Source organism: Epinephelus fuscoguttatus, linkage group LG3 (assembly GCF_011397635.1).
Source record: "Epinephelus fuscoguttatus linkage group LG3, E.fuscoguttatus.final_Chr_v1".
Lineage (NCBI taxonomy): Eukaryota > Metazoa > Chordata > Actinopteri > Perciformes > Serranidae > Epinephelus > Epinephelus fuscoguttatus.
This window is the reverse complement of record NC_064754.1, coordinates 41,694,424-41,721,247: the sequence shown is the minus strand read 5'-3', so window position 1 is coordinate 41,721,247 and position 26,824 is coordinate 41,694,424. Positions and strand designations below refer to the sequence as shown.

Sequence of the window (26,824 nt, the reverse complement as noted above, 5' to 3'; positions counted from 1 at the left end):
TGGAGGCAGGTTGCGTCTGAGGTTGCTAATTGACCATAATCATGATCGTATCATAGCCCACTTGCCAGAAATGCAGAGTTTTAAGTGTGTATTAGGCCTAAAATGGGACAGGTGTAAAGCTCTAGGAAGTCCTGCACTAAAATGATCAACTTCTCTGTACACATATATTATAGATTGATATTTATGGTAGACACCAGCTGACTGATTGGGTGATTTGTCACGACATGCTGTGTGCATCGCTGCATTCCAAAAGTTAAACTTTTATCTCATGACACAGCTTTGCCACTAGATTGGAAACAATGGTTTCATCATGTATACAAGCGCTGAACCAATGACAGGTCATTAATGTCATTATAAGTCATCTCATTGCAATGCAATGTTCTGCTGGAAAATTTAAGAGTCCTGCCATTCATGTGGATGCCACTTGGTATGCACCACCCACCTAAGCACACCCCATCATGGTAACAGCACTCCCCAATGGCAGTGGTCCTGCCTGGCAGGACAATGCATTATGCCACACTCAAACTGCTCAGCAATGCTTTGAAGAACTTGATAAAGACCTTAAGGCATCAACCTGGCCCCCCACATTCCCCAGATCTTAATCTGACTGAGCATCTGTGGGACGTAAAAGTAACCCAGAGGTCTTGTGTCCATGCCTCGAGAGGTTAGAACCAAGTCCGATCCACTGTGTGTTCTCCTTGAGTGTCTGGCACCAGGGCACTGGTGGCATGTCCTTAAGTCCTGTGAGATGTGAGTTGGGCCCTCCTTGAATTGGACTTGTTCAGTCACATCCTGTGGATGCTTGATTAAATTTAGATCTGGGAAATTTGGAGGCTAGGTCAATGCCTCTTTGACACATTCCTTGAACCATTTCACTGTCTACTATACAGGACTGGAAGCTGGTTATTTCAAAAGACTCTTTATTGTTCCAATCACAGACACCTCTTTGTTGCATCTGTAAAGGACAGTATAAAAACACATGATAAAGAAAATATACAACAGATGTTTAGCACCAGGTTCTTCAACAGAGCACTGATCACAAGACTGGGCCACCCTACATCCCTTGTGTTAAAATGGCAACCATAGTGACACGTACAAGGGTAATCAGACACACAATACACACTACAGGTTTAAGTTTTGACGTACAGCCAGACATCTTGGATCTACCTGCCCTCTATCATGATACTGATCCAAGATTAGTGTTCACCTATCATCTCTCTGGCCTTGTCTCTCACACAAAAGAGCAGTAGACCTAGCTGAGCCACAGTGGAGGTAGGCGTCTCTTGCTGCAAAAACAGAAACTCTGGGGAAACCTTAACAGCAACACATTTCCCATCTGCATTTAAACAGCAAATAATGCTAGCACATTTATGATAAAAACAATTTAATGCTATTATAACAATTAAGGTTCTGTTATTTTTCTGCTTCATTGAGAACAAAGCAGGTGGGAGGAGAAAAAAGTTTGTATAGCATTATCCTTAAAAGATCACATTATAAGGCTATGGAAACAACTGAAGTAACATCCCAGGCCATTAGTACTTGTGTACATCCATTCGTCTGTCAGCAATAAAATAATTACTACATACTGATAAATCATCTGGGTTTGTATTGCACCAAATATTCTCTAGTTTTACAGTAGGGTTTGGTAATGGGACACAGGATGTGCAAAATATGGGGGAGGAATCTATGTAGTGGGATTAATAATCTCAGATGGAATAGTGCAAGAAGTAGATCCGACACCAACATACAATATCTGCTTTGGGTGAATACAAGAAAACACTCACGTAAAGATAACTAAATTAAAACAAGACAGATCCCACAAACCAACATATTCATCAGAATCTACTTTCTACAACTGCATAATGCCATTTTCTTCATCACTTCACATATTAATGGACCTCCACATTTTGTGGGGCAGAATATGTAGCCATTTAGTACATGTATGTTGGAGTTACTTGCTAAGACTTGCAGACAATGTTTGGAAAATATTGAGATATTTGTTTTATTACAGGCCAATGGCCATTTACTGTAGGTCAATATACAATTTTATAGTTGAGGTCCATACACAGACAGTGATTGGGTTAAAGATGGGGCTTGTTTGAAACAAGAGTCCTTCATTCACACCATGTTTTTGGCTACTGGCTTGCAATACAGCAGTGACTGAAGCATTAAAGAAAAATATTGCAAACAAGGCTCGGATTGAGAGACTGTCATTAAATTTCAATATGCTGTTTATAAAAAAGCAAATTACTAAAGTTAAAAAAAAATGGAATTTAAACAGTGCCAAAGTTGGGAACAATGCATTAAAAACACAATTTGGGGGGATTTTAGGGCTGCACATTTAAAAGGTTTTAGGTTGAAATTTCCAATAAAAGGTCATTGTCTTAAAGAAGTGGTGGCCCTGATAATGAGGTATGTTTTGGGGGAGATGGCACTGTCTTTATGTGGTCAAGCTTTGCCTTTCCTTCCAATGCAACCACTCTGACAGGGCTCACTGTATAAGCACTTATCCCAATAGAACTCTGTTTTAACGTGATGATTTGATCTACTATATGCAATCAGAAAGACAAAGGCAAGTTCACAATAAAAAAAAAAAAAAAAAATCAAACATTTCTGTACATTTACATATCCATGAATAAAAATAGTGCAACATCAAGCTTTTGTTAAGTTAGACTGCTACATAATTGCTGAGTGTAAGACTGAACCATAGTGGGATGATCCGTCCAGGTGGTCAGCTCAATGTCCAAAGGCACCACGTTAAACCACAGTCCTATTCCCAGGTAGGAGGCCTCGAGCTTCACTTAGTTTTCTGTCAGGAAAGAAAGAGAGCACAAGTTCATTTTGTGGTGATTTGAAAATGGAGTTTTATAAAAGCTGATATTTGATTAAAGAATGAAGGTAGTTACCAAACACAAAGTCACACCATCTCGGCCCAGTAAAGCCCCTCATTCGCGATTGTCTCACTATCTTCGCTGGTGGTGGTTGCGGTGCTTCAGTAGACACAACCCCAGGACTTTTGTATTTGCCATTTTGCCTCCCCACTGGCTTGTCATCCTGCTTCTGGACTGATATAGGTGCAGAACCTGGTAGCTCTCTTGAGGCAGTTCTTCTCGTGCTCCTTTGTCTTTCAGTTTTCACAGCTTTAACAACACCTACCAGTTCTCTTTCATTTCCTGCAAAGAGGTACGCAGAAGGTGACCCGTCATCCAGTGTCACAGTACAGGAGTCCCACTCTTCCTCAGTTGATTCATTGTCTGGAGAGTTGATCTTCTTCAGAAACACCCGGCATTCCTTCAGTCTCTCAGGACTCCAGGCTTTAGAGCAGAGGTTCTGCTCTTTGGGTACATCCACAGGCTCCTGAGTTTGGCAAACAGAGGTGGTGGCAGAACCGTTCTCCAAACAGTCAGATAACTGATCTTTTGCTGATGTGCGTAATGCTTTACGTTTTGGTTGTAGTCCAGTCACTACATGTCTATTTGAACAACGTGTAGCTACTTTCATGTTTTTCTTATTCCTCTGCCTCTTTTGCCACCTCTCCCTTTGTTTTTGGGTAAGGAACCGTATCCTTGCTCTAAATAGAGAGGTCTGGTATTTGCCAAGTTCTCTTCTTCTCCATTGGGGTCCTTGACTAAGCATGCCTGTTGCAAACCTGGAAGGGAAAAGTTGTCGCCTAATCTTGTGCGTGGATAAAAGTGCCTCATTTCTCTTCCTCAGCCTTCTTTGAGCCTGTCGATGTTGCAAAGGACTTTTTGGCACCATCTTGGCAAATTTCTTGATGTGTTTGCGGAGTCGCTCTGCCTGAGGACTGCTGCGAAGACTCTTTTTATTGGCAGAACGGGGGAAGTGCATAAGTTCGTAAGGATTACGGGAGCTTGCCTTCTTGACAATAGCCAAAGAACGTGTCTCTGTGGTCTGCATAAACCAGGAGCAAATCTGCTGCATGCTGCAGGACCTCGGTTTGTTGGGAGAGCAGTCAAACAGAGTTCGAACCACAGAGGACTGTTTTGAATTCCTGGTAAATGAACTGTTGCCTTTAGTGCCTAGTTTTGAATTGAATGCAGTTTCTTTTTGCTGGTTCTCTACAGTGTTTGAGACCCAAGTGTCAGAAATGAGTCGTATTCGTCTGGCAAGCTCCTGGTTCATAGTATTTTCCTCAGCTGATGCTGCCCACCACCTGAAGGTCTCTTTTGGAGGAAAGATTGAGTCTACAGACACCCCTGCCACTTTTCTCAGGTCCTGAGAGATGTTCTTCCTCTCTTGTCCACAGAGCCGTCTCTTCTCCCTTGAAGTATCTACACTACTCTGTTGTTCCCCCTGTCTCCTTTCATTGCTGGCCTTGTTTAGCAGAAGTTGCTTGGAGCGCCGCAGCAGAGCATTACTGTGGCTGTATGATCTAGACGTGGCGGTGGCAACAGCATGGAGAAAGTGTATTGAGGGCTTTCGCACTCTCATTGAGTGACGCACTGCTACCGGCTCATTTGGCAGTTTGTCTTTGCTTTCATCCTTTGTTTCTATCCCTTCTTCTGTTATACTGCTTTTACTTGTTGACTGATGACTGATTGTCAAGGGCTCTTTGGCAGATTTCAATTCTGGTAGGAGCACTTTCTTATTAATTCGTTTTTCTGGAGACTGCCGAGTATCCTTATTTATCTGAATCTTACGCTGCCGAGGTGACACTGTAGTAACTGTGACTGAGATTCCAGAGATTTTAACTTTTGCAGGTCTGCCTGGTTTCCTTGAGGGTGCAGAATCATCCCGCTTCTGACATTTGATGTTACTGCTAGATTGAGGGGCAGACTCTTTAACAGGGCTGACAAAATTTAATTCCTCTGACAATTCTGTTGAGGCTGTTTTGATACTACCTGAGCTGGTCTTAGAGTTGTGCATCAAAATGCCCAAGTCACTTTTAAGGCCCACTGCTTGCCAAGCATCATTAAATTCTGTCTGCAGCTGGTCAAAGCCCTCAGACACCATTCGTTTGTTTCTCCGAGAACGGCCATACACTACTGTTATTTTAAGGTTCTTGTTTACATTCTCCTCAACGTCAGATGCACTTACGGATTTTCCATTGATGTTTTTTGCCCCCATTAATGAATCCACAGCCTTCTCCTTGCGTGGTCGACCAATTGGCCTCTTTGCCTTTTGCTCAAGCTGTGGTCCCAGCTTCTTTGGCCGGCCTGGACGCCTTTTTGGAGTGGTTTCATGGAAACATATTGAATCACCTGGTGATCTCTGGCTCTCAGCTCCAGCTCCACGCTTAGTTGGAGTACCTTCACCGGATCTTCTGGAACCTATTTTAGGTGATGACAAAGCAGACTTGGTTGGTGAAGAAACTGACCTGGGTGAAGACGCAAGCTTGGCTGGTGAGGAAGCAGGCTTGGATGACAAAGGTGACTTGGGTGATTTAGGCGAAGAAGAAAACTTGGGTGATGAAGACGCTGATCTGGGTGAAGAAGCAGCCTTGGCTGGTGAAGAAACAGACTTAGGTAATGAAGAAGCTGACTTGGGTGAAGAGGTAGACTTGGCTGGTGAAGAAACCGACTTGAGTGATGAAAAGGCTGACCTGGGTGAAGAAGTAGACTTGGCTGGTGAAGACACAGACTTGGGTGATGAAGACACTGACTTGGGTGAAGACGCAGACTTGGGTGAAGATGTAGATTTGGCTGGTGAAGAAACAGACTTGGGTGAAGAAGTAGACTTGGGCCGTAAAGAAGCAGATTTTGCAGGTGAGGTAGCAGATTTTAGTGGTGAAGAGATAGATTTAACTTGTGAAGTAGGAGACTCAGTTCTCTGTCTTTTTTGTTTCTTAAGTGTCCCTGACCATGAAGACTCTACACATGGGTCAAAGGGTTCCTGTGCACCAGAACCAGAAGTTGCTGATTTGAGACTATATCTGACCCCTTCCTTATCCTTTACTGGTGACACAAACATGAGCTTTATTGGACTAGTGTACTGGACTTGTGAGTTGGGGGGGCTCTCAACACAGGTAGTCGGCTTCATGGAGAAATCCATATTTGATGGGCTTTGGGGAGTTCTTGAAGCTGTCTTTGAGTCCTGTCGTTTTTTTGGAGATGACCGTAGCCTTCCAAAAGGCTTGGCAGCACAGTCGCTGTCATCTGTCCTATTGTCCAAACTCTGTTTTGTAGGACTCTTCTCTTGTGGTACGACCTGGTTTGTGGAGAGACCTTTTGACTCTGTGAAGGATGGTCCATACTGTTCTTTATTTGTTGTTTCAAGTGCAAGCTTTAATGTGGGCTCAGGTGAGCATAGAGGGACCTTACTTTTTGATTCAAGTTGGATGTCCTTAGCATCTGGATCTTTGGATAAGGCACCCAGGGTGCTGGACATCAAAACCTTTTCCTTTTGTGTTCTCGGGTTAAAGATGCTTTCAGAGAAACATGCAACAAAGAACATCTTCCTGGGCTCTGTAACATAGGAGGAGAACCGTTGTGGCGGAACTATATTTCTTCTGGATCTCCTTGTGTCCTTTGAGTGGTGTGAATGACATTTATGCCTATCTCTCATAGGGCTATGGTGATCTTTGCCCTTACCTGGTCTATTGTCACTGTCAGAGCTTTGACCCACTGGCGTTTCTTTGTGGTTCTTATCACTTCCATCACCACTATACAGATCTTTACAGGATTTGTTACCCTGATTTGCTGAAGTTGTAGTCACTGTCATCACCTCTGTTTGTACACTGTCTCTGTTCGAGCCTTGTTCAATATTCATTTCAGGGGTGGGTATTTGAGTGCCTGAGATGGCAAGATCTTTTTCCTCAGTGGATATTTCCCTTTCTTTCTCCTCTGCTTTAAAGATCTGAACTTCTTTTGTTACAATAACTGTGTGTATTTCTTCTTTTACCTCATCCCTGTCACTGTCTGAACTGAGAATGTTCAGTGGTCTCTTCCTAACTTTATGATTCTCTACACCTATCTCCATTTGTCTTTTAGACTCCTCTTTAACTAGGTTTGAATCTGATATAGGGGGTGATGTAGTTACAGTAACATTTCCGTCTTTCAATCTTGCTTTCTTTGCGAGTGGCATCTTTCTCCTACTGTAGGACTGGTCCAACATGGCAAGCTCTCGTTTAATTTGTAAGGTCTGCCTTCTGGTTGAAGCATCATCAGCAGGTGTTGCTAAAGCAGCAAGGACTTCTTGGCGACGTCGAGAGCGAGTATTAGGTGACTTGGGTTCTTTGCTATCATGGCGATTGAAGAGTTCACTCAGATTGTAGTCACTAGCACTGCCTGTGTGAAGCACTGTGGTGATGATTTCAGTCAAATGGGCATCATCCTTAAACTGCAGGTTCTGACTGGTTGAGGGACACTGTGGCTGTTCCTTCTCAGAGATATTAATGGCTGTGGAAACCAGAGGTGGGTCCTTCTCTATAGGTCTGATTGTCTCCAGTTTCTCACTGAAGCGATTCATAACATCTTGCAGTGAAGTGCCATTTGGGTTCTGCTTGGCCTGAAAACCTCTTGGGGTCCTACAGTCTCGCTCGTCTTCTGTAGCTGTAACCACATCTGCCTCCTGGTGGCTTGCATTCACAAGACTATCTTTAACCATTAGGTCAGCATCATTGTCTTGTCTATGGTGAAGGAGGGAGGGTGGCTTTTCATCTGTTTTTTTATTGATGTCTGAGGGGATAGGGGACAGAGGAGGAGGAGAGGGACTCTGTTCTCTTTTCAAGATAGGACAAGGAGGATCCCCATCTCCAACCCCTCTTTCTACTGTGCTCCTGACCTGTGTCAGACAGGCATGGTTTGAATAACATGGACAAGAATGGGGGTTGTGTTGTTTACAGCAGATCGATGAGGAAGGGCATAAACTAGAGGAGGGAGTGCACAGTAAAGGGGATTCGGATAATGAAGGAGTGGATGCATATGAACACACTATGTTGTTGATAGGACCTACAGCCAGACTTTGGCAGGAAATGGAGTGAGGCCTCTTGGGGCACATAACAGTGTAGGTTTCCATCCTGTATGTCTGAACACAGCAGTAGCTTGAGCCCAGAGGAGCATCACCTTTACAGGCTGTTAAGGGGTAGTGATGGATGCTACAATTGGACTTGGAGTCTCCTGGATGATATACTGTGTTGCCATGACCTTGATGATCACAATCAATTAAAGGGTAGTACGGGCTGATGTTATGGGCTTTACATTCACTAAATGGGACTGCATTAGGGGTAACAATATCCTGTGGGTTTACGCCACAGTGACAGCAGTGAGATTCAGTTTGACCTACAGGTCTGTGATTAAGGAACAACAGCAATTTTTCCTGCCGTGCCAGCTTCAAGATTTGGTAGAGTAAGGAACGATGTGCTGAGCAGAGCGAGCTGAGAACAGCACCCAATGCAGAGCTCTGACGACACTTGGTCCCTCGCTGTCCCTGATCTCTCAATTCTTCAATAAACGATGGCAGCAGGGAGCTAGAGGCAAAAATAAAAAAGATTGGAGTTTTACTCAATCCTGAGCACAGTTTAAAATGACAATCAACATATACCTACTCACACAGACTATCAGGTCTTATCTTTTGAGCAATACTATTTTAAACTTTATATTTTGTTAATTTCATCATGGTCTGGTAAATTCTTTCCATGTCAAATGTGATTATTCTGTCGTCCTACAGCCTGTATAATGAGGAAAACAGTTTCTAACTTAAGTGACAGAACCAAAAACACACCATGGCTACAGCTATCCACACTATTCCAATTTTATCCATACACACTTAGTTATGAATGTCAGATTAGGTTAATTTTACTTCGATAGCCCCACACACATTAACTGTCTTGCCTTTTACTATTTTTTCTGTTGGCTTTGCCGACAGCCAGCCAGCTGGCTGCGCTAATATAGTGCGCACTGCCCACCACCCAGATAAGGTTGAAGCTTGATAGCGGTGCCACTTATTCGGGATTACCGCTGGTAATGCGTTTGCTTGAAAACATGGTGGCCACCATCTGGTCTCCCTCCAGGTAGCCGAATAAGAGCAACACCAGCTAGCTTCCATCAGATGAAGGTGGTGCGCAGTAAACTAAATAGTAGCAAAACTAACCTGCAGACCAACATGCATAACCGGCCAAAAATAATCTTGATGGTTAACCAACTACTGGTTAATTGCTGACATTCCTACTTATAGTGAACAGTGTTATTACCCTATCAATTCCTTTCCCAAGTTTTTATTGTTATAAAAGTTGTTAGAAGCCTGCAGCTAGGGGGCAATATATTGATACTGACATATCAGAGGAGATGTTGGCTTAAGTGCAACACACACTGCCGCCGGCGCTCAGCGGCACCGTTGACACTAAAGTGTATTTCCCACCCCAGCCCGATAGGTGGCTGTACCTACACTAGTTGCCAACTGCTAGTAACAGAAGAAGAGGAAAAACTTTGAGGCAACAACAACTTGGATTTCACGGGTGAGTTTCTTATCAAAATCGACTTATTAAAAATTTGAAAAACTTAATAACGTTAAGCATCCAGATACCCCTTTGAAAGCTGGAGTTGATACTACGGTGGCTGAGACGTATATAAAAGGCTTTTCTCGCAGCGCTGGCCACGCTGGAAATAGAGCAGTGGGCTGAAGCAGAGCAGCGCATCAGCCGGTGCTGGTTGTTTATAGAATATAATGGAGGGCCTTGTGACGCGCGGCGTATGGCGGCGGTGTGTGTTGCACTTAAGTGTTGTCTTTTCCTGGTTTTAAAGGCTGCATTAATTCTAACTGTAATTTTCTGAACTTAGAAGTGTGTCATGGCTTTTTCATTTGCTTCTCATTGCCTTTACCCACTTAGTATATCCACATCACTGATGATCAAAAATCTATTTGCGTAAATATTTTGTAAAAGCACCAATAGCTAACCGTACAATATTGTCAAATATCAATATCAAGGTATTTGGTCAAAAATACTGTAACTGTTCTTCTCCAGCCCCTCCTACAGCATGTGCAGCCCACACATTGTGATTGCTTTTTGCTGCACAGCCACTTTTACATAAATGTGGTCAGAACAAGTAGATTACCATTTTTTTCCAGCTGGGATTGCGATTGTCAAGTGTTGTCAAACCTGCTTGAAAGTCAGTTTCTCGAAAACAGTAACAATCAAAATACAACTGTCTTCGTAAACTGTTAATAATCTGGAAAACCCTGAAACAAACCATTATGTAAAAAAAGTTATGACAGGCAACTGATTGGAGAACTGTTTTATTGATGAGTTGCTGAAGGCAAATGATAACATTCTGCTAAAAGCAGAAGGAACGATTGTAGAACGCTTAAACCAAAATGTTTTTTTCAACAGCACTTCCACCAACAAACCTCAACAGCTCTAAAAACCCTCTCATGTTCAAATCAACTAACAGTTAAATCAGGTCCTGTGTATGATTTCTCACTATATAAGCAGTCATTGATTTTAATATTAAATGTGCAGAAGTGTTTGATAATGGATAGTATTTCCAACAATTTAGGTGCTGTAGGTCCAGCCCTTGTAAAGGTGTTACATTCTATAGTGTTACTGTTCAGGTTGTTATGATAACCAAATTATTTTTTTTAAATCACTTAAATAATTTTATCTTAACATAAGCACTAAACAACCACAATAGTTAAGGGTGTATTTTCTAAATAAATTATATGGGCTAACATTTAAAAGTGTTCATGCAGCAATACATATTTCACATTGCATCAAAGTGGCCCATTACAAATCAAGAACTACAACAATCAAACTAGCAAAATCACAGTTCTGAAGCACAATCAATAAATAAGTATGCAGCAACAACACAAAAAAGGTTTCTACAAAAAAATGCTTCTTATAAATCATAGTGCAATAATTAATTTATGCATAAATAGCAGATTTCTGTTGAGTCGTTTCGAAGATTTGCCAGCAGTTCAGTCCAAAAAACAAAAACAAAAAATGCCTTAGGCTCAATGTGAAAACAAGCCTTGATTTGTTCCCAGAATATACTGCAATTAAACTTATGCAAAGAAATACTTGTCTTTTTCTACTTCTCAAGAGGTGTTTAGGCTTGTTTACAAACTGGCCCTTTGATATAAATAGCAGATCATTCCCCGAGTAGAGACATCATGCTGCACTATGCTGTAGCCCCAGACACAGGCACTGTGTACTGTCAAGAGCAGAGACATTCAGGAGCGGAGACATCAGTATTTGTATGGTTGCAGAAGTTATAAATGTTGAAATGTCAAAGGATCTGACCAGAAAAAGCTTAAACAAAATTAAATAGTTAAACAATTAGCCTTAAAATTACAAATAACACGTACACACCTACAAGGACAAATAACTGCACCAAGAATCTCTGCTTTGTGGTGCAAGCTAAGAACATGGCAGATCTCCTGTAAATGCCAAGGGGCAGAATTTAAAACATTTTTTAAAAATTATTTCACAACAAGAATGGTCGACTGACTGTATAATAATTTACTTGAAGAAGTTGTTGTTGATGTACACATATGTGTTGTTCCTTGAGAGACAAACAGCTCACATGTGTTCCTAAGCTAGTAAGAGCTCATATCCCAGCAGATTCGGTATCATAACACAGAGGCCTTGATGTGAAACCTGACAATGGGCTATAGGCAGATTAAGTTCAGAGGTATATGTGGCAACGAGGTTAGAGAGAGAGAGAGAGACAGGCAGGCTGACATCACAGCAAAACAAACTGAAGCAGCTTTGTGTGGGTAACCCTGAACTGCTGCTTTGGTAGTAGCACTGTTAATGGAACTAGACCCATCTCAGAGGCAGACATGAGTGCAGACGCAACATTTAGCATTTCCCAAGACACAAACAAAGAAGCCTGTAAGCCTTGCACTGAATCAAGTCATTATCACGCCAAAAACTACTGCAGCAGCCTGAACAATAAACCTTTAACCCTATTTAACCCTATCCAAGCACTAAATGCTAATCTGCCATGTAGACTTCACAAATTACAATGCATGTTGCCTTGGAATGAGTTGAAATAGGCTTCTTTGTTGTAGCTACGCCTCTTTGTGCCCGGGAAACAATCCAGTGGAGTTAAGTTTTAAGCAGCAGTCATGTATGAGGTTTACAGTAATACAGCTACAGTAGCAGAATTAGTAAATATCTGTGATAATAAAAGAACATCTTTCACAAACAAGTATACATACACAGTAACGTACATTTCCCAAGCTTATCAGTGCACATTTTAAAACATGCTGCACAGTTGCATTCCAACTACACTCAATACAATGTTCAGACTAGCTTACACAAATAGAGAGGAAAAATATGTGGACACAAAATGGCTTTCATAAGCTAATCTCTTCAACAAAAAACTCATAATGAAGATGTAGCCACCACAGCGGTTTACACTGTACAATCTCCCTGTTTGTAGAGGTGTCTAACAATAGCAATGAGTTTTTAATCTGTTATAATGGCTCTAAGTCACTTCAGTAGCCTAGGTAAAATACCCAGAGAGAGAGATAGAAAGCTGCAAATGACAGTCATCAACGCTCCATTAAGAAGGAGCTTTAAGAATTGAATCAAACCTGAATAACCTAATAATCTAACAGCTAGCAAACATGAGAGTCACACTTTTTTTCTTAGCTCTAAGAGGTCCACAACTGTGTTTCTCATACTTGATCCTGGGCAACAATCAATTTCAGTTTTTCTCCTTGAAGAAAACCAAATCATATAAACATACAAACAAAGTTAAGAACTTCCTGAAGGTCGTTATGGATAATGCTGGTGTTATTTTATCCTTTTATTACCAACAAATCTCCTAACAAGACCAAAACTTCAACCACTGGTTTATCCTTTAAAGTATGGTCTTTTGGCCACAAACTGATGCAGTGTATACCTCTGTGCCAAAAAACTATAGTCATTCCAAAAATTACTGGATGTAAATATTCATCTAATGCACACCTGTAAAGCAGGGGAACAGGAAAATAATACAAACTGTAAAAGTAGTGAAACAACACTATTTGTGCAGACAAATGTGCACATCTGCCACTTTTCCCATCAAAAAAAAGGTTATAAAGCACATGACCAATGAGAATTTCAATACACATTAGGCTTGGCCACACAGACAATGCGTTAGTAGAGAAAAAAACAATTCAGTTTTAGTTTTGGTCTTTCTGTGGGATTTGTTGATAACTGTAAACAGATAATATAGCGCAAGCCATATCCTTTCAGATCTTTTAGCTTTAGTGACAAAAACGGACGCTACAAGGAGTTTAATTGAGTTTGGCAGCCCCTGTGAACAAAAGCTGCGAAGAGCACCACTTTCTCACCAAAAATACTATACCTCATAGCTGCTTTAATAAAAGGATCCAGGCCCAGGACTAAGCCAAAGAAATACAGCTAAAAGTATGACTATCACATTACAGACACATAGTTAAAAGACCTGAATATCAATATCCATATATTTTGTAAAGGCATGTGTTGTGTTTAAACAAGAGTCTCCAGAAAACATGTATCTTGTCAAGGTGATGAGTTCAAGTGTTGAGGAGTTCCAGAGGCGTTTTGTGGTCTAGAACATCTTTGTGTCAGCAGCTGAGGCTAGAGTCCCTGAGTTAGTGGAACTGGTCATGGTACCAGAACCAGACAAGTTGGCAGATTTCTTCTTGGGTGGGTTCTTCAGAGTTCCAGTACGCTCTTTGACTTTGTATTCCAGTGTGCTGTGGGGCACCCCATAAACTCCCTGGGCCTTGGACACGCTCATTCGACCTGCCATCACCATAGTGATGGCCTCCTCCAACAGTTCGTGGTTGTACTGGCGGTATCTCCCACGTTTCTTTCTTGGCTGCTTGTCTTTATCCCGGCCTCCTGCCCCGTCTTCTGAATCATCCAGTGAAGAGGTGCGAGGTCCCAGGCGATGAGGTGACTGGTTGGCACTGCCTGGACAGCCATGTGGTAAGAAAGAAGGTCTGAGTTTGAAGAGAGATGAAGGTCTGGCAACAGCCGTAGATGAAGTGGCAGTACCCTCCACTGATGAGGTACGTTGATGAAGGTTTTCAGTAGTGCTGCCGTTCTCAGCTGCGATCGACCTGTTATGGTCAGACATGCAGCGGACCTGAGGAATACGCAGGGATGTGGGTGGCTCCAGACTGGGGGTGGGGCTTGATGCGGGCTGGAGAGCATCCCTGAGCTGGGGGAAAGAGTGGGGGAGGGTTTTCCGCAGACCACTTGGCTGATAAAAGGAAAGAGAAGATGGAGGGAAACTCAAGTCTCCATTCTCTTCTGCAGCTCCTCCAATTTCTGCCCTCTCTGCCCATGCTGCCACCTTCTGCAGAACAAGACGGGCTTCACCGCCTAACATTGATGACATCACATTATATGATGTCACTTCATCCCTGAAATCTCTGTTTCCTGGTGCAAGTTGATGTAGCATCCCCAGCCTTCCCTCAGCCCAGCTGTCCAGACCTTGCTTTAGGGTATGAAGGGGTATCCCATAAAGCAGTGCGGCCCGCTGCTCCTGCAGCCTCCCTGAACGGATATCCTTCAAGGCCTTGGACAGCAACCCCTCAGACAGCTCCAAGCTCCTCTCAATGTATTCCTCCTTCTGCCTACGCTGCCTCCTAGGGATGGGAGGACCAAACAGCAGGGTCAGGATGGAGGTGATGGAGGGGGTTTGATTTTGGCATAGGGGACAGGGGGGGTGCAGAGCGAGGGGTCCACTCCTTTATGCCTTGTGTTGGTAACATCACTGCGACTGTTATGTTTCATGTCTGTCTGTTCTCACACACTGCTGCTGTGTGTCTCTCACGCACACACATTCTTTGTGTGTGAGGCAAAGCCTCTTCACGTCCAGGTGGGACAGTCTGTGAATGGCTGGGGTTACTTTGGCGCTCACACACAACCCTTGTAGTTTTGTGATATCCTTCAGTGAGAGTCCTACATGCTTGAGGTTGAATAGTCAAACCCATCATAACTGGATCAGTAAAAAAAGGAGGTAAAATCGTTGAGGTACTGCAATGTTCTCCTCATTGTACAATCCTGAGCTGTTGGCAAATGTAATTCGGTGCCATTGCTGTGACGTTACCGCTCAAGAGATAAAAGAGTCAACCCCAGAGAACCAAAACACCAAACACAAGCTAGCATAATGACTAACAAGAACTGACCCAACACACTGCCAAACAAAGGAATATGCATATCATTCAAGCCAGAGGTGTTAAATAGTTGACTTAAATTAAGTAGTGCTGGTAAAAATGACAGTCATACAAGACAATGTTAATGCTAACCTTCCTATCTTAGCCATGCTATACACCTATAAGAATTGCAATGGACAATAGTGCTGAATTAAGTTAAAAATGGAGATTTCCTCACATGCAAAGTAACGTTTTAGTCATAAGGTTTGGACAGAAATACTGAGGTCAAGTAAATGCATTATTGTCTTTAGGAAGAACCCCTACTTTTAACTAATTGTAATAATAATGATAGCTCTTCCTTGTGCATTTTACCACAAGGCTGAATATCACTAAAATGTATAGCCAGAGGGAATGCAACAACAAAAAAAAAAACCTCTTACCCTGAGGCTTTGTGATTAGATGATGTAGAAGAAGTTGCTGGGCAGGCAGAGTTCCTGTTGGAGAGGTCGAGCACGCCATCTGTTACAAGAAAATTATCATTTAAACTGGTTAGGGTTTGAGTTAGTGGTTTGGTGCCTTCAGTGTTACAATCTTCAAAACTCTGGAAGCTGAAAACAGTTTACTTTTCCTACCCGGGTCACTTTCACTCTCTTTCTCCTCCCCAGTTCGGCTCACTGTGAGGTCCAGAGGGGCATCTGATGTTTGTGACAGAGGTGATGAGGTCCTTGTTGTAACACCATTTGTACTGGTGTGGAGTAGGCACTTGGACGCGTACTCCAAGGCAAACTGATGTACCATCTTCTTCATTAACTCCTGGGCAACCAGAGGGATGTTGGAATCACAGCCCAGGGACACATCTAATGAAGAAGGCACAGGTGCAAATAGAAGTTTAAAAAAAAAAAAAAAAAAGACTCGACTTTGCAAGTATGATTTCAGTTAATCATATGGATTGCCAGAGAGGTTTTTCCTGGCATCTTGCGATAAAGAATCTCTCCTTGGGCCAAAATGTAAACAGTAAGCAATTAGTGTCTTGAAATGTCATAAATTACAGGACGCTCATATTGGGCAGCATGTTAGGAGATTAAGTATTAATAGTTGGTAAATATCCATTTATCAACTTTAAAACCTGCGTTCTGTTTACTCACAAGTAGGGGTGGGCAATATGACAATTTATACTGACAGATGATATAAGATTTGTCTACAGGCAGAGATTTTGCCATAGTGTTTATACCATGTCAGAGTTTACCACACATTTATTTATTTGTGGTAGCCCGCCATGATTAAGTCAAGTCAAACTTTATTATAAAGCACATTTAAAAACAACCTCAGTTGACCAAAGTGCTGTACAGTTATTGAAATACAAAATAATCATACACAAATATCATAATAAATAAAACAAAGGAAATAGTAAGAGCTCAATTTAAAAAACTAAAAATTAGATTAAAAAAGGAAATAAAAGAGTAAAAAGCCAAGGATTCTTGCCTAGCAGGGACTGAATGCCAAGGAGAAAAAATGGGTTTTCAGTAATGTTTTAAAGTGCTCAACAGACTGTGCAGCTCTAACATGGAAAGGTAGGCTGTTCCACAGCTTTGAGAAGGCTCTGTCCCCACGAGTAGAGAGTCTGGACCGAGGTACTGCCAGGAGCAGCTGGTTTGACGACCTAAGTGCTCTAGAAGTACTGTGAGGCTGAACAAGCTCTGATAAATAAGACGGTGCCAGACCATTTAAACACTTAAAAACAATTAATAAAAACTTGAACTGGATCCTAAAATTAACAGGCAGCCAGTGCAAAGATGCAAGGACAGGACTAATGTGATCACGCCGTTTCTTTCCAGTCAGCAGGCGGGCAGCTGCATTTTGGACTACCTGTAAACGGTGCAGTGCTGACTGGTCAAGACCAACAAACAAAGGGTTACAGTAGTCTAGGTGTGATGTAACAAAGGTGTGAATAACTTTCTCAAAATAATCTCGGGGGAGATATGCCTTTACTTTTGCTAATAGTCTTAGCTGGAAGAAGCTCGTTTTGACAATAGAGCTTATCTGCTTATCAAACCTAAAGTCACTGTCCAAAATAACACCACGGTTCCTTGCAAAAGGGTGGCAGTTAGACTTAAGGGTGCCAATGGCGCTGTCATACCCATCTAACAGATTTTGTTGGCCAAATAAAATGATCTCAGTTTTATTTTTGTTCATGGAGAGAAAGTTCACTTCCATCCAAGATCGGATATCATTGAGGCAGTCTAATAAGACCTGAACAGAGGTTTGCTCATTTGTTTTGAAAGGCAGATAGATTTGTACGTCATCTGCAAAGCAATGAAATGAAACATTGTGCTTTCTAAATATGGATCCCAATGGCAACACATATATTGGAAAGAGGAGGGGGCCCAAAATAGAACCCTGAGGCACCCCACAGTTCAAGGGGGAAGTGGCTGAAGAATACTGGCCCAGCTGGACAGAGAAGCTCCTATCTGAGAGGTAGGACTGAAACCACTTAAGAACAGTACCCTTAATGCCCACACAGGTGTTTAAGCGAGACAGGAGAATGTTGTGATCCACTGTATCAAAGGCAGTCGTCAGATCCACAAGGACCAGGACTGCAGAGTTACCAGAGTCAACTGTCAAAAGAAGGTCATTTAAAATTCTTAAAAGCGCCGTTTCTGTGCTATGACGTGACTTAATACCAGACTGGAACTTCTCAGAAATGTCATTTAGATCAATAAAAGACTGCAGCTGTTCATTAACCACCTTCTCCAAGACCTTAGAAGAAAAGGAGCTTGGAGATAGGCCTAAAGTTGGATAAGACTGTGGGGTCAAGATTATGTTTTTTGATGAGGGGCTGGACCACAGCATGTTTAAAGGCAGCTGGGACACATCCAGACATCAAAGATGAATTTATCAGATCCATAACACAGGGCCCAATGATATGGAAAACGTCCTTAAAAAGACGGGGTGGGATGCTGTCAAGAGGACAATACGAAGGCCTGAGGTGCTGGACAATATCAGTTAAAGCTGAGAGAGACACTTGTTCAAATGTGTCAAAAACAGCAAGGCAAATAGGAAAGATGGCAGGATCTAATGCAGACGGCGAAAGAGAGGACCTAATATCAGAAATCTTGCCAATAAAAAACCTTGGAAAATCTTCACACAGTTTAGGTGAAGGAACACCACCATTGTGGTCACAGGGGTTTAAAAGAGTATTTAAGGTATTAAAAAGAAACTGAGGTTTATGACTATTGACTGACACAAGATTGGATAAAAACTGACTCTTGGCAGCTTTAACAGCTTTCTGATACTGCAGTAGACTGTTTTTTAAAATGTCCAAAGAAACGTGTAGATGACCACTTCCTCTCGGCGCGTCTACATACATGTCTTGAAGTGCGAGTGGTGTCATTAAGCCATGGCTCTGTTACTCGTCTCATCGTCCTCCGCTTATCCGGGTCCAGGTCGCGGGGGCAGCAGCCTCAGCAAAGAAGCCCAGACAGGCTCTGTTACTGTCTTAGAGAAACAAAACATCTGCTACCACGTTTTAATTTTCTATTTTTGGAGCTGGACTGTTCATTCGGTGCACTGTTGGAACATACACCGTTTGGATATTCATTGCTCCATACTCTCAGAGCACAGAGCATACTCTGGTCACAGGCGGAGCAGCAGAACACTAAGCATGGTAAACGTGAAACTTAACTGTTCATTGTGCTGGGTCTAAAATTTTGCTTTCACCGACAAAAAGCTGCTCCTCTCATCCATCAATCTGATATGATCAGCCCGTCGGACCGACTGATAATTCATCCACTCCAGAGTTCTGCCCACGCTGTGTTCATGGACACGCTCTGGATTCAGAGCAGCGACACAAACTGATACAACAAAACAAAACAAACAAGGGATAGCAAGATCCCCGCCCTTCAGTTACTGCTACAAAATCTTGCATTAGGCCACTATGGGCAACGATGTCATTTATTAGATCAGGACTTTTTATGGCGATAATAGATTTTATATGATTTTAGCATCGAGGTGGTGGTGGGGTATTTGTTAGGAAGAAACTTGGCTGAAAAGTCCCATTTCCATCTGGTTTTCCATTAATTATCATAATACAATATAATATTATTAATTACTCTATATCAATTGTGTGACATAAATGACACGCACTGTGAAACAGGATTAAGTTCATATTACCCACTAGGATGAGGAAATATATCATTATTATATTGATCTTGTGATTCAAGACTAGATATTGTTTTAAATTTTGGATATTGTAACATACACAACATATTGTGTCTGCCAGGTCGAGTCCTCATGTGTGAACAAGCCAATGAGCAAGTCGCCCACTCTTCTGTGACTGGGACTGGATATCTAGTATGCTAGAAAACTGGAGAAGGCTGACACGACTGACAAAGCGCATCAGCCAATGAGAGGCGGGATACGCCCAACGTCAGCACGCAGGAGGACCGAAGAAGTGTTAGGAGGACAAGCTGCAGGGTTGCCAGGTCGCTTATTAGCACGGGCTTTGGGCTTGTTTCTATAGTGGAGTTGCTTATTTGGGCTTGCTCTTGTGGTGTGCACACACACGTCGCCAGGTATGAACACTCAAAAGATTACAATAGTCTCTGTGACGCAAAATCAGGGTGAAGATCGTGTAATGTGAACTAGGCTTTTCCTGGTTTTGAATGCTGCATTAAAGTAAAGTGATGTAAGTTTCTGACTTTCTTACCAGACTGTTCTAGCTGATCTATTATTTGTCTTTACCATTTAGTCATTATATCCACATTACTGATTATCTATCAAAAATCCCATTCTGTAGATATTTTGTGAAAGTACCAATGGCCAAAAACAACCCTATATTATCATTAGATATCAATATTGAGGCATTTGATAAAGAATACCGTGATATTTGATTTTCTCTCTATCGCCCATTTCTACCAACAGCTTTGTAAACCATAAGGCTGGGTTGCAAACATGAAAGTTAGCACTGACCTGATCTAAGCTGAGTAACAGTGACATTTGGTTTTACACTGTCAACTCATATCAACCTTGCAAGCAGTTTAATGGTAGATCACAGTCAATTTTCTGGTGAATCTTTGGGATTATTTCAAGGACCCCCACCCAAGCAAATTTTAGGGAAGCCTCATGTTAGCATATAACCAGTTATTTGCAAGAAATTGTCCCTTGATAAACTGTTGACCACATGGTATGGATTATCCAGAGAAACAGGAGATTTATCCTTGTGTGTGCAAGGATAAATATAATGTAATATTTGAATAAATGAAATACAATTCACCTCCATAGCATTAGTGTGGCAGCAGCAACATCAGAGACAGATACAGTTTAAACCTCATCACCTAAGACCAGAACTTCATGCATAGCAAATGCTGTGTCACATGTGAAAATGGGATTGGACAATTTGGCTGTGATTACACTCATTAATGTGTGCAGACAGCTGGTGACAGCACACAAAAAACGAGTGGCAAGTCCATACACCAGAATACCAAGCATTCTGGGGCCTTTGAAGGCAGAAAAGTCACGCAGACCAGTCTTGTTTTTCCAATTACACAGATTTAAAGTATTCTTATTGTTCCTGATAATTCTGCTATTTAGATGGCAAATGACTAACTACAAGCTGATAGCTGTGTGCCTTCAACAGGAGCTTTCATGTTGCATAAGTTGACAAGTTTGTGCAATGCTCCACAAGGCAGAAAGACACCTAACTCACCTTTCTTGTGAAACACAGCTTGGAGGAACCTGTGTGCTGACTGGCTGCTCTCAGAGATGGTTGGAGCCTGACAGGGAGAGTAATCAGAGGGGGAGGAGAGGGGAGACGTGGCTGACTGTACTTGATCCTACAAAGAAAAAGAAAGAGGTTGCTTTACTGACTGTTTTAATTATAATTAGTATAGTATATGATATTCTATGTTTTATATAAAACAATAATTTTTTTTTTTTTACAACTGTCGACAACTAAGAGTACCTTAAAGGGACAGTTCACCCCAAAATCAGAAACACATATTTTTCTGTTTACTGCTTACTATTTATCAGTCTAGATTGTGTTTGAGATATCGGCCAAAGAGAAGTCTGCCTTCTCTCCAATATAACTGAAATAGATGGCACTCAGCTTGTGGTGCTCTAAACGCCAAAAAGACACTTAAAAACTCAACAGCAATTTCTCTTTCCAGAAACCATGACACAGTTACTTAAGATAATCCACAGACCTTGTTGTGGGCAGTTTCATATAGGAGCTTTTTCCTTTCTACTAAACTACACCCTCTGTGTTCCCATGCCCAGGAGGACACCATTAATGTTTACATCTCGCGCTGTCTCAAATCTGAGCCTAATGTTCATGAGTAGATGCACGGCTCTTTCTGGCAGGTGTAGTTCAGTGGAAAGAAAATAGTTCCTACATGAAACTGCTCACAACAAGTTCTGTGGATTATCTTGAGTAACCAGGTCATGATTTCTGGAAAGAGACACTGCTGTTGAGTTTTTCAAATGTTTTTGGCAATTTGAGCACCACAAGCTGAGTGTCATCTAATTCCACTATATTCGAGTGATGACAGACATCACTACAGGCAATATCTACAACTTGGGATGTCAACGGTTAACTGTAAATCGGCTGACTGCTGAGAGTATTTTTGACCACACATCGGTCTATAGGTTAATTTCTCTACTCTTCAGGTTACTGCACTGCTCACCAATCAGGTCAAGTAAAAGCTACCTAGCTAGCGGTGCTGCTAGTTCAGCAATTACAGCTAGAAATACTGTTGCAACCCAACAGTGTTGCTACAGGAACACTGTACCCACAAACTGGTCTCACCCCGGTGAGTAAGTGGCTCAATATGGAACCACAAAACTCCTTTAGTGTTGCTGACTATGTTATCGTCGTTAGCTCTGTTACCACTGTTAGCGATGTCAGCATGGCTGGTGGAGCTAACATAGTTGTTTACTCAACAGGACGACCTGGGGAAACACCAGAAGGTGGGCACAGTATTTAGGCCACAGCACATGTCCCACCACTGGGACGGCGTTAGCAACTGATTGCCAACGAAGCAGTGCTGCTAGCTAGCTAATGTTAGCTCCCACCCCACACGGGTGGTTCACAGTGCAGAGTGGCCAAGGAACCAGTGGAGACCAGATGTTGGGCAGTGGGCATGTTTCCACATCTCAACTCAGCTGGCCGGATGTCTGTCAGCAAAGCTAGCAAAAAATAAAATAAAAGACGATACATTTACATCACAAAACATTCACCACCTCTAAATGGACGGCACTTTGAAATGCAGGCTAAAACTCACTGAGGCATTGGAGTGCCAGACGAAAAGGAAAGGCCTCTTTTATTTCTTTTACTTTCCCCTTAAAACTTAACCACTTAGTTACAGGTTAATGGGTGCCGGCAACCTATCAAAAGCAAAATTAACTGAAACTAACATCCCTTTCTCCAACACTCGGCAACTCACACCAGAACATCACAGCGCTACAGGCAAGAGGAAAAAATGTATTTTGGATTTTGGGGTGAACTGTTAAACTGGCCAGTCTAATAGCAAAATACAAATACTTTTTGCAGAATATTTGGACAAGAACAATTCTTACACTGCTGAGTTTCTCCAGGGGAAGGTTGCAGAATGAACACTGAGAGCAACTTGTTTCTGGGGACCAGTCATCCACCTCTTCAGGTTCACAGTCTGAAAGACACAATAACGCATAACCAGGCATGGATACATAAGGAGACATCATAGATCATACAGCCCTTACTGTGATCACAATACAGCGTTTAACAAGAGGCAGTAGAGGTTTCCAGTCTACATCACTATATGCCAAGCAAACGCTTTAAATGCTGCAGTCAAATTTGTATCATATTATGATCAATACTGTCATATTGTTCAATCCTAATATGACATTATACATAGGAAAACACCAGCCGGCTTCAGTTAACATTTTGCTGTACGATTTAAAGCAGGTAACATTTACTACAAAGCTCTTACACTCGAGAAAATCCCATAGATGGGTGGGATCATAAGCTCTGACTCTGAGTTAACGACAGCGTGCAGGATTTTTTCTGTTCTTTCACTGAACTATTTATACTATGGTCAACTATTCTTGGCAGTGTTGGAAATCAAAGAGCAGGACTGCATTAAGGCGACTGGACTGATTTGAGTTGTTATTTTATCAATAAATGGTTTCTCAATTAAATTTTCACCAAATGTATTTCAATATACATCTAAATCAAGATATAAAAATATACAATGAAGAATAAATATGATTTTATCTATACTTCCCAATGCTTAGCTGCTATCAGTAAATGCTGACACAAACACACCAGGAAAACTTTGGCTGATGTTTATTAAAAATGACTAGCTCAGTACTAATTTGACAGCCCTAAAATATACAGGCAAATAAATAAATGTCACTCAAACCTGGCTTTTTGAGTTTCCACCAGGCAATTCATCATGGCTGCCAGATCTCTATCACACATAATCTGATTATGTTCCTGTCTAGCCTCACTCAAACTCCAGATGGCACTGCTGGCTGCACTGAGACAACTGATTGTGTCAAGCAAGCTGTGTCTTTTGGCTGCAAGTGCAAGTGGCCTGTGATACCAAGCTGCATGCTAATGGAGACAGTAGAGCTACCGCAATTAAAGCATGGTGAATCAATATCTATCCCTATCAGATGTAACCGATAAAGATGCAATGAGCCAATACACTACATTTCAAAGAGGACATAACAGAAGTCAAATTAGATGCAATTCAATTTGCAATTCATTCTAAATTTTATATCAAATACAAATTATTTACATTATCTGTGCCTGAATTAAGGGTAATAAAATTTGACTGATTGTTCCTCAAAACAGAGAGCAGACAAAATCTGACTTCATTAGAGTTACTAAGTTAAGTATTATTTTGACAACCACTAGGGACAAAATGACCCAAAATGTTGTGTAATGCCAAACAATGGGAACTGATGTATAGGGCAGCATTTTGGGCTGTAACTACAGCTGCATTTTTCACTTCTTTCTAGGGTGTGTTTAATATCAATAAATAATTTTCATCAATACTATGCAAGCGTATGCCCTTGCAAATAAAATATCTTATCGTTTAATCTGCTATCTTTAACCAGGAGCAATTGGTGGCCACTGTGCCATGTGCTTGTGTTGTTGTTTTTTTCTTGCTTTGGGTCGAAGTTTGAAACCATTCTGCCTTCTTAAATGAGTAGCAGGGTTGTGGAAAGTGAAAAACATCAACCCAGTTCTTAGATCCTTGCACTGGTTTTCTATGAATCATAGAATTTATTTCAAAGTATTATTAACTTACAAAGCGCTGAATGGTTTTGGGTCAAAATACATGTCTGATATGCTGCTCTGTTACAAGCCATCCAGAGCTCTTAGATCATCTGGGACAGGCTTGCTCACCGTCCCCAGGGTCAGAATCAAACCTGCAGGAGCAGCTTTCAGTTATTGTGCACTTGAGGTCTTCCCCAACACTATGTTATTTTAAATCATGGCTTAACATTTTTCTGTTTGCTTTTCAGGTCACTTGAAGAACATTATCATACATTTATACCTCTTAAATGTTTTTTGTGGGTTTTCTTATTCTCTGTTTTATATAATTCACAGGTTTATGTTTATGAAAAGAACTTTCATTTGCCTTTGTGTTAGAAATGTACTGGATTGGAGCCACTGGTATATTTCTATGGTATGACTGTATGTTTTGTATACTGTAAATGTTTTTTAAAGATCTCCTTTGTTGTTGTTTAACTTTTGAGTCCGAAGTACTTCCAAAGTTTGGACTTTAGGCTGGCGACCAGCCTGATGTTTTCTACCATGGGAGGGTAACGGGTGACGCGACGTTGGTATGTGACTACAGGACTGAGCAGGTGTGTGGTTGAGTTGTGAGTGGTTCATATGAGGACACATACACAGCAAACTGGTTAAGAGGTTATGCACACATATCTTTCCAAACAATAATCTTTTTTAGCCACTAGATGGACTGTGAGGTCACCATCTATGAAAAAAATGGCTATATTATCATCTTATAATTGAAGCTGCTTTGCTTTCACTAGGAGAGGCACATGAGGGGGGTGGGGGTGCAAGTGTAGGGATATCTAGCCATAATTCTAAGACAAAAAAATAAATTAAACCAATCACTGAATATAGGACTATATCCACATTTTGTAGTTAAGAGTTCAACTTAAAAGAACCAAGGGTAATATTACATACCTATCAAGCAGGAAACCCAAATGTGACACACAATACTGAGTGTTTACAGTGACTCAATCCCACATACACCACCCTACTGCCATAAATACTCACTACAGAACCAGTCCATATCTGACGGTAATCCACAACAAACACACAGTTTACACCTGTCCGAGAAATATATGCTAAAAACTTCAGCACCCAGCAGTTTGGGAAAATTCATTAGGCTTTGACAATAAAACTTAGTATCAGTGACACATTTTAAAAGATGTATGTCATAGAAAAAAGGGTTGAGAAGTCAGAAGGTACTGAAAGACAGATTAATGCATTGATGGTTTTGATCATTTCTTATTTTGCTCTTGAAAATAAATATAAAATAGGCATATGATAACACAAAGTGATCAAGACTTTCCTTTAATGTACACACAAAAACCCACCATCAAATAAATTGAGGTCCCTCAGTAGCAGTGGGCCATATATTCCCTCCAGAATGCTTTCAAAACCTGCAAGACAAAATAAACAGATACAATCATTCAGTACTGTTTTGAACAAAACATGCATAATTCACGTGCTTGACATCTGCATGATTTATGTCCTACCCATATTTATGCTTTTGCCAAACTAGACCAGTCTGAGGACAACAACAGATCGTGACAGATAAATGCACTGCTATAACGTTAGCTAGTTCTCACCGACAATGTATAATGCCAAGTCCTTAAAATCACTTGGTGAACAACACAAACAATAAAATGATTAGTGAATAGTGACGTTGGTGACATCAATATCTCAATTCGATTTGTCTGATTCGTACATTTTGGGTTTATTGTCATTGTGTTAACATTACAAAGCAGAGCCAGCTTCGGTTGCGCTAGCTTTAGGTTACCGGCTTCTGCAGCAAAAAATAAGTGTTCAAAATAGCATTAGGTACGAGGAAAACCGTTACCCGAGACCACTGCGATGTATGCTTTTCTCATATTGCACTGACATTAGCAGCACATATCGTATCAACAATCCCCTCCCTCAAATAAGATCAACAGCATTTATGTCAGCTTAGCTTGTTAGCAAGGCATTAGCTAGCATAGCTAACATATTGCCAATAAAACAATTTAGCAAACGGTGTAACTATAAGTTAGCTACAGATAACGCTATGTGCCTTAATGCTAAATGTTTAATATCATCTAAGTCATACTGCAAAACCAGAGCGAACACAGGCGGGTAGCAAGCTAGCTAGAGGGACAAAGAAAAGGAGCCAACTCGAAAGGCTAACGTTAGCCCGCTGGTAAATATTAGCCTGCCGGCTTAACTCAACCGCTGGCCACCTATGGTGCCAGGCTACTAGCTTAGCTATTAGTTAGCTAGCATTAGTTAGCAATCTAACATAGCTAGTGGTAGCGATCCCTCAGCTAACGTTATCGAGCGAAATCACTTTGAATCTCGTTGACTTTATACAAAATTTGAAACTGCAAATGGATCATACCGACGCAGTGTATCAATGTGTGTCGCCACGAATCAAGTTCCCGCCGAAAACATTTTCTTTCGGCCGTGCATTTGGAACAGTGCACCGAAGCCATTCTTCGTCCTTCCCCCCTCTCTCTCCCTCTGTCTGAC

At 41.5% G+C, this 26,824-nt stretch overlaps 1 protein-coding gene across 3 annotated transcripts; it reads right to left on the bottom strand.

Annotated features, from left to right (window-relative positions):
• Positions 1–909: 909 nt before the first annotated feature.
• lcorl (ligand dependent nuclear receptor corepressor-like) lies at positions 910–26,824 on the bottom strand. Of its 3 annotated transcripts, XM_049572642.1 has the most exons (8): positions 26,694–26,820; positions 25,654–25,719; positions 22,612–22,703; positions 20,744–20,870; positions 15,672–15,896; positions 15,480–15,558; positions 2,907–8,428; positions 910–2,809 (listed from the first exon to the last, which is right to left on the bottom strand). In XM_049572642.1, the coding sequence occupies exons 1-8, from the start codon at positions 26,785–26,787 to the stop codon at positions 2,802–2,804; spliced, it is 6,213 nt and encodes a 2,070-aa protein (XP_049428599.1). In that variant the 5' UTR covers positions 26,788–26,820; the 3' UTR covers positions 910–2,801. The 3 variants fall into 3 exon arrangements, with proteins under 3 accessions (XP_049428599.1, XP_049428598.1, XP_049428600.1); XM_049572641.1 differs by lacking the exon at positions 910–2,809 and having other exon boundaries at positions 2,818–8,428; positions 26,694–26,824; XM_049572643.1 differs by lacking the exons at positions 910–2,809; positions 2,907–8,428 and adding an exon at positions 10,179–14,529.

Excerpts from the sequence above, each read along its gene's own strand:
- lcorl (XM_049572641.1), bottom strand. The coding sequence starts at position 26,787 with ATGGCTTCGGTGCACTGTTCCAAATGCACGGCCGAAAGAAAATGTTTT. Across the intron at positions 20,871-22,611 it reads CCCTGGAGAAACTCAGCAGT|GATCAAGTACAGTCAGCCAC; the intron begins GTAAGAATTGTT and ends TTTTCTTTGTAG. Across the intron at positions 8,429-15,479 it reads TCTAATCACAAAGCCTCAGG|CTCCCTGCTGCCATCGTTTA; the intron begins GTAAGAGGTTTT and ends TTTTGCCTCTAG.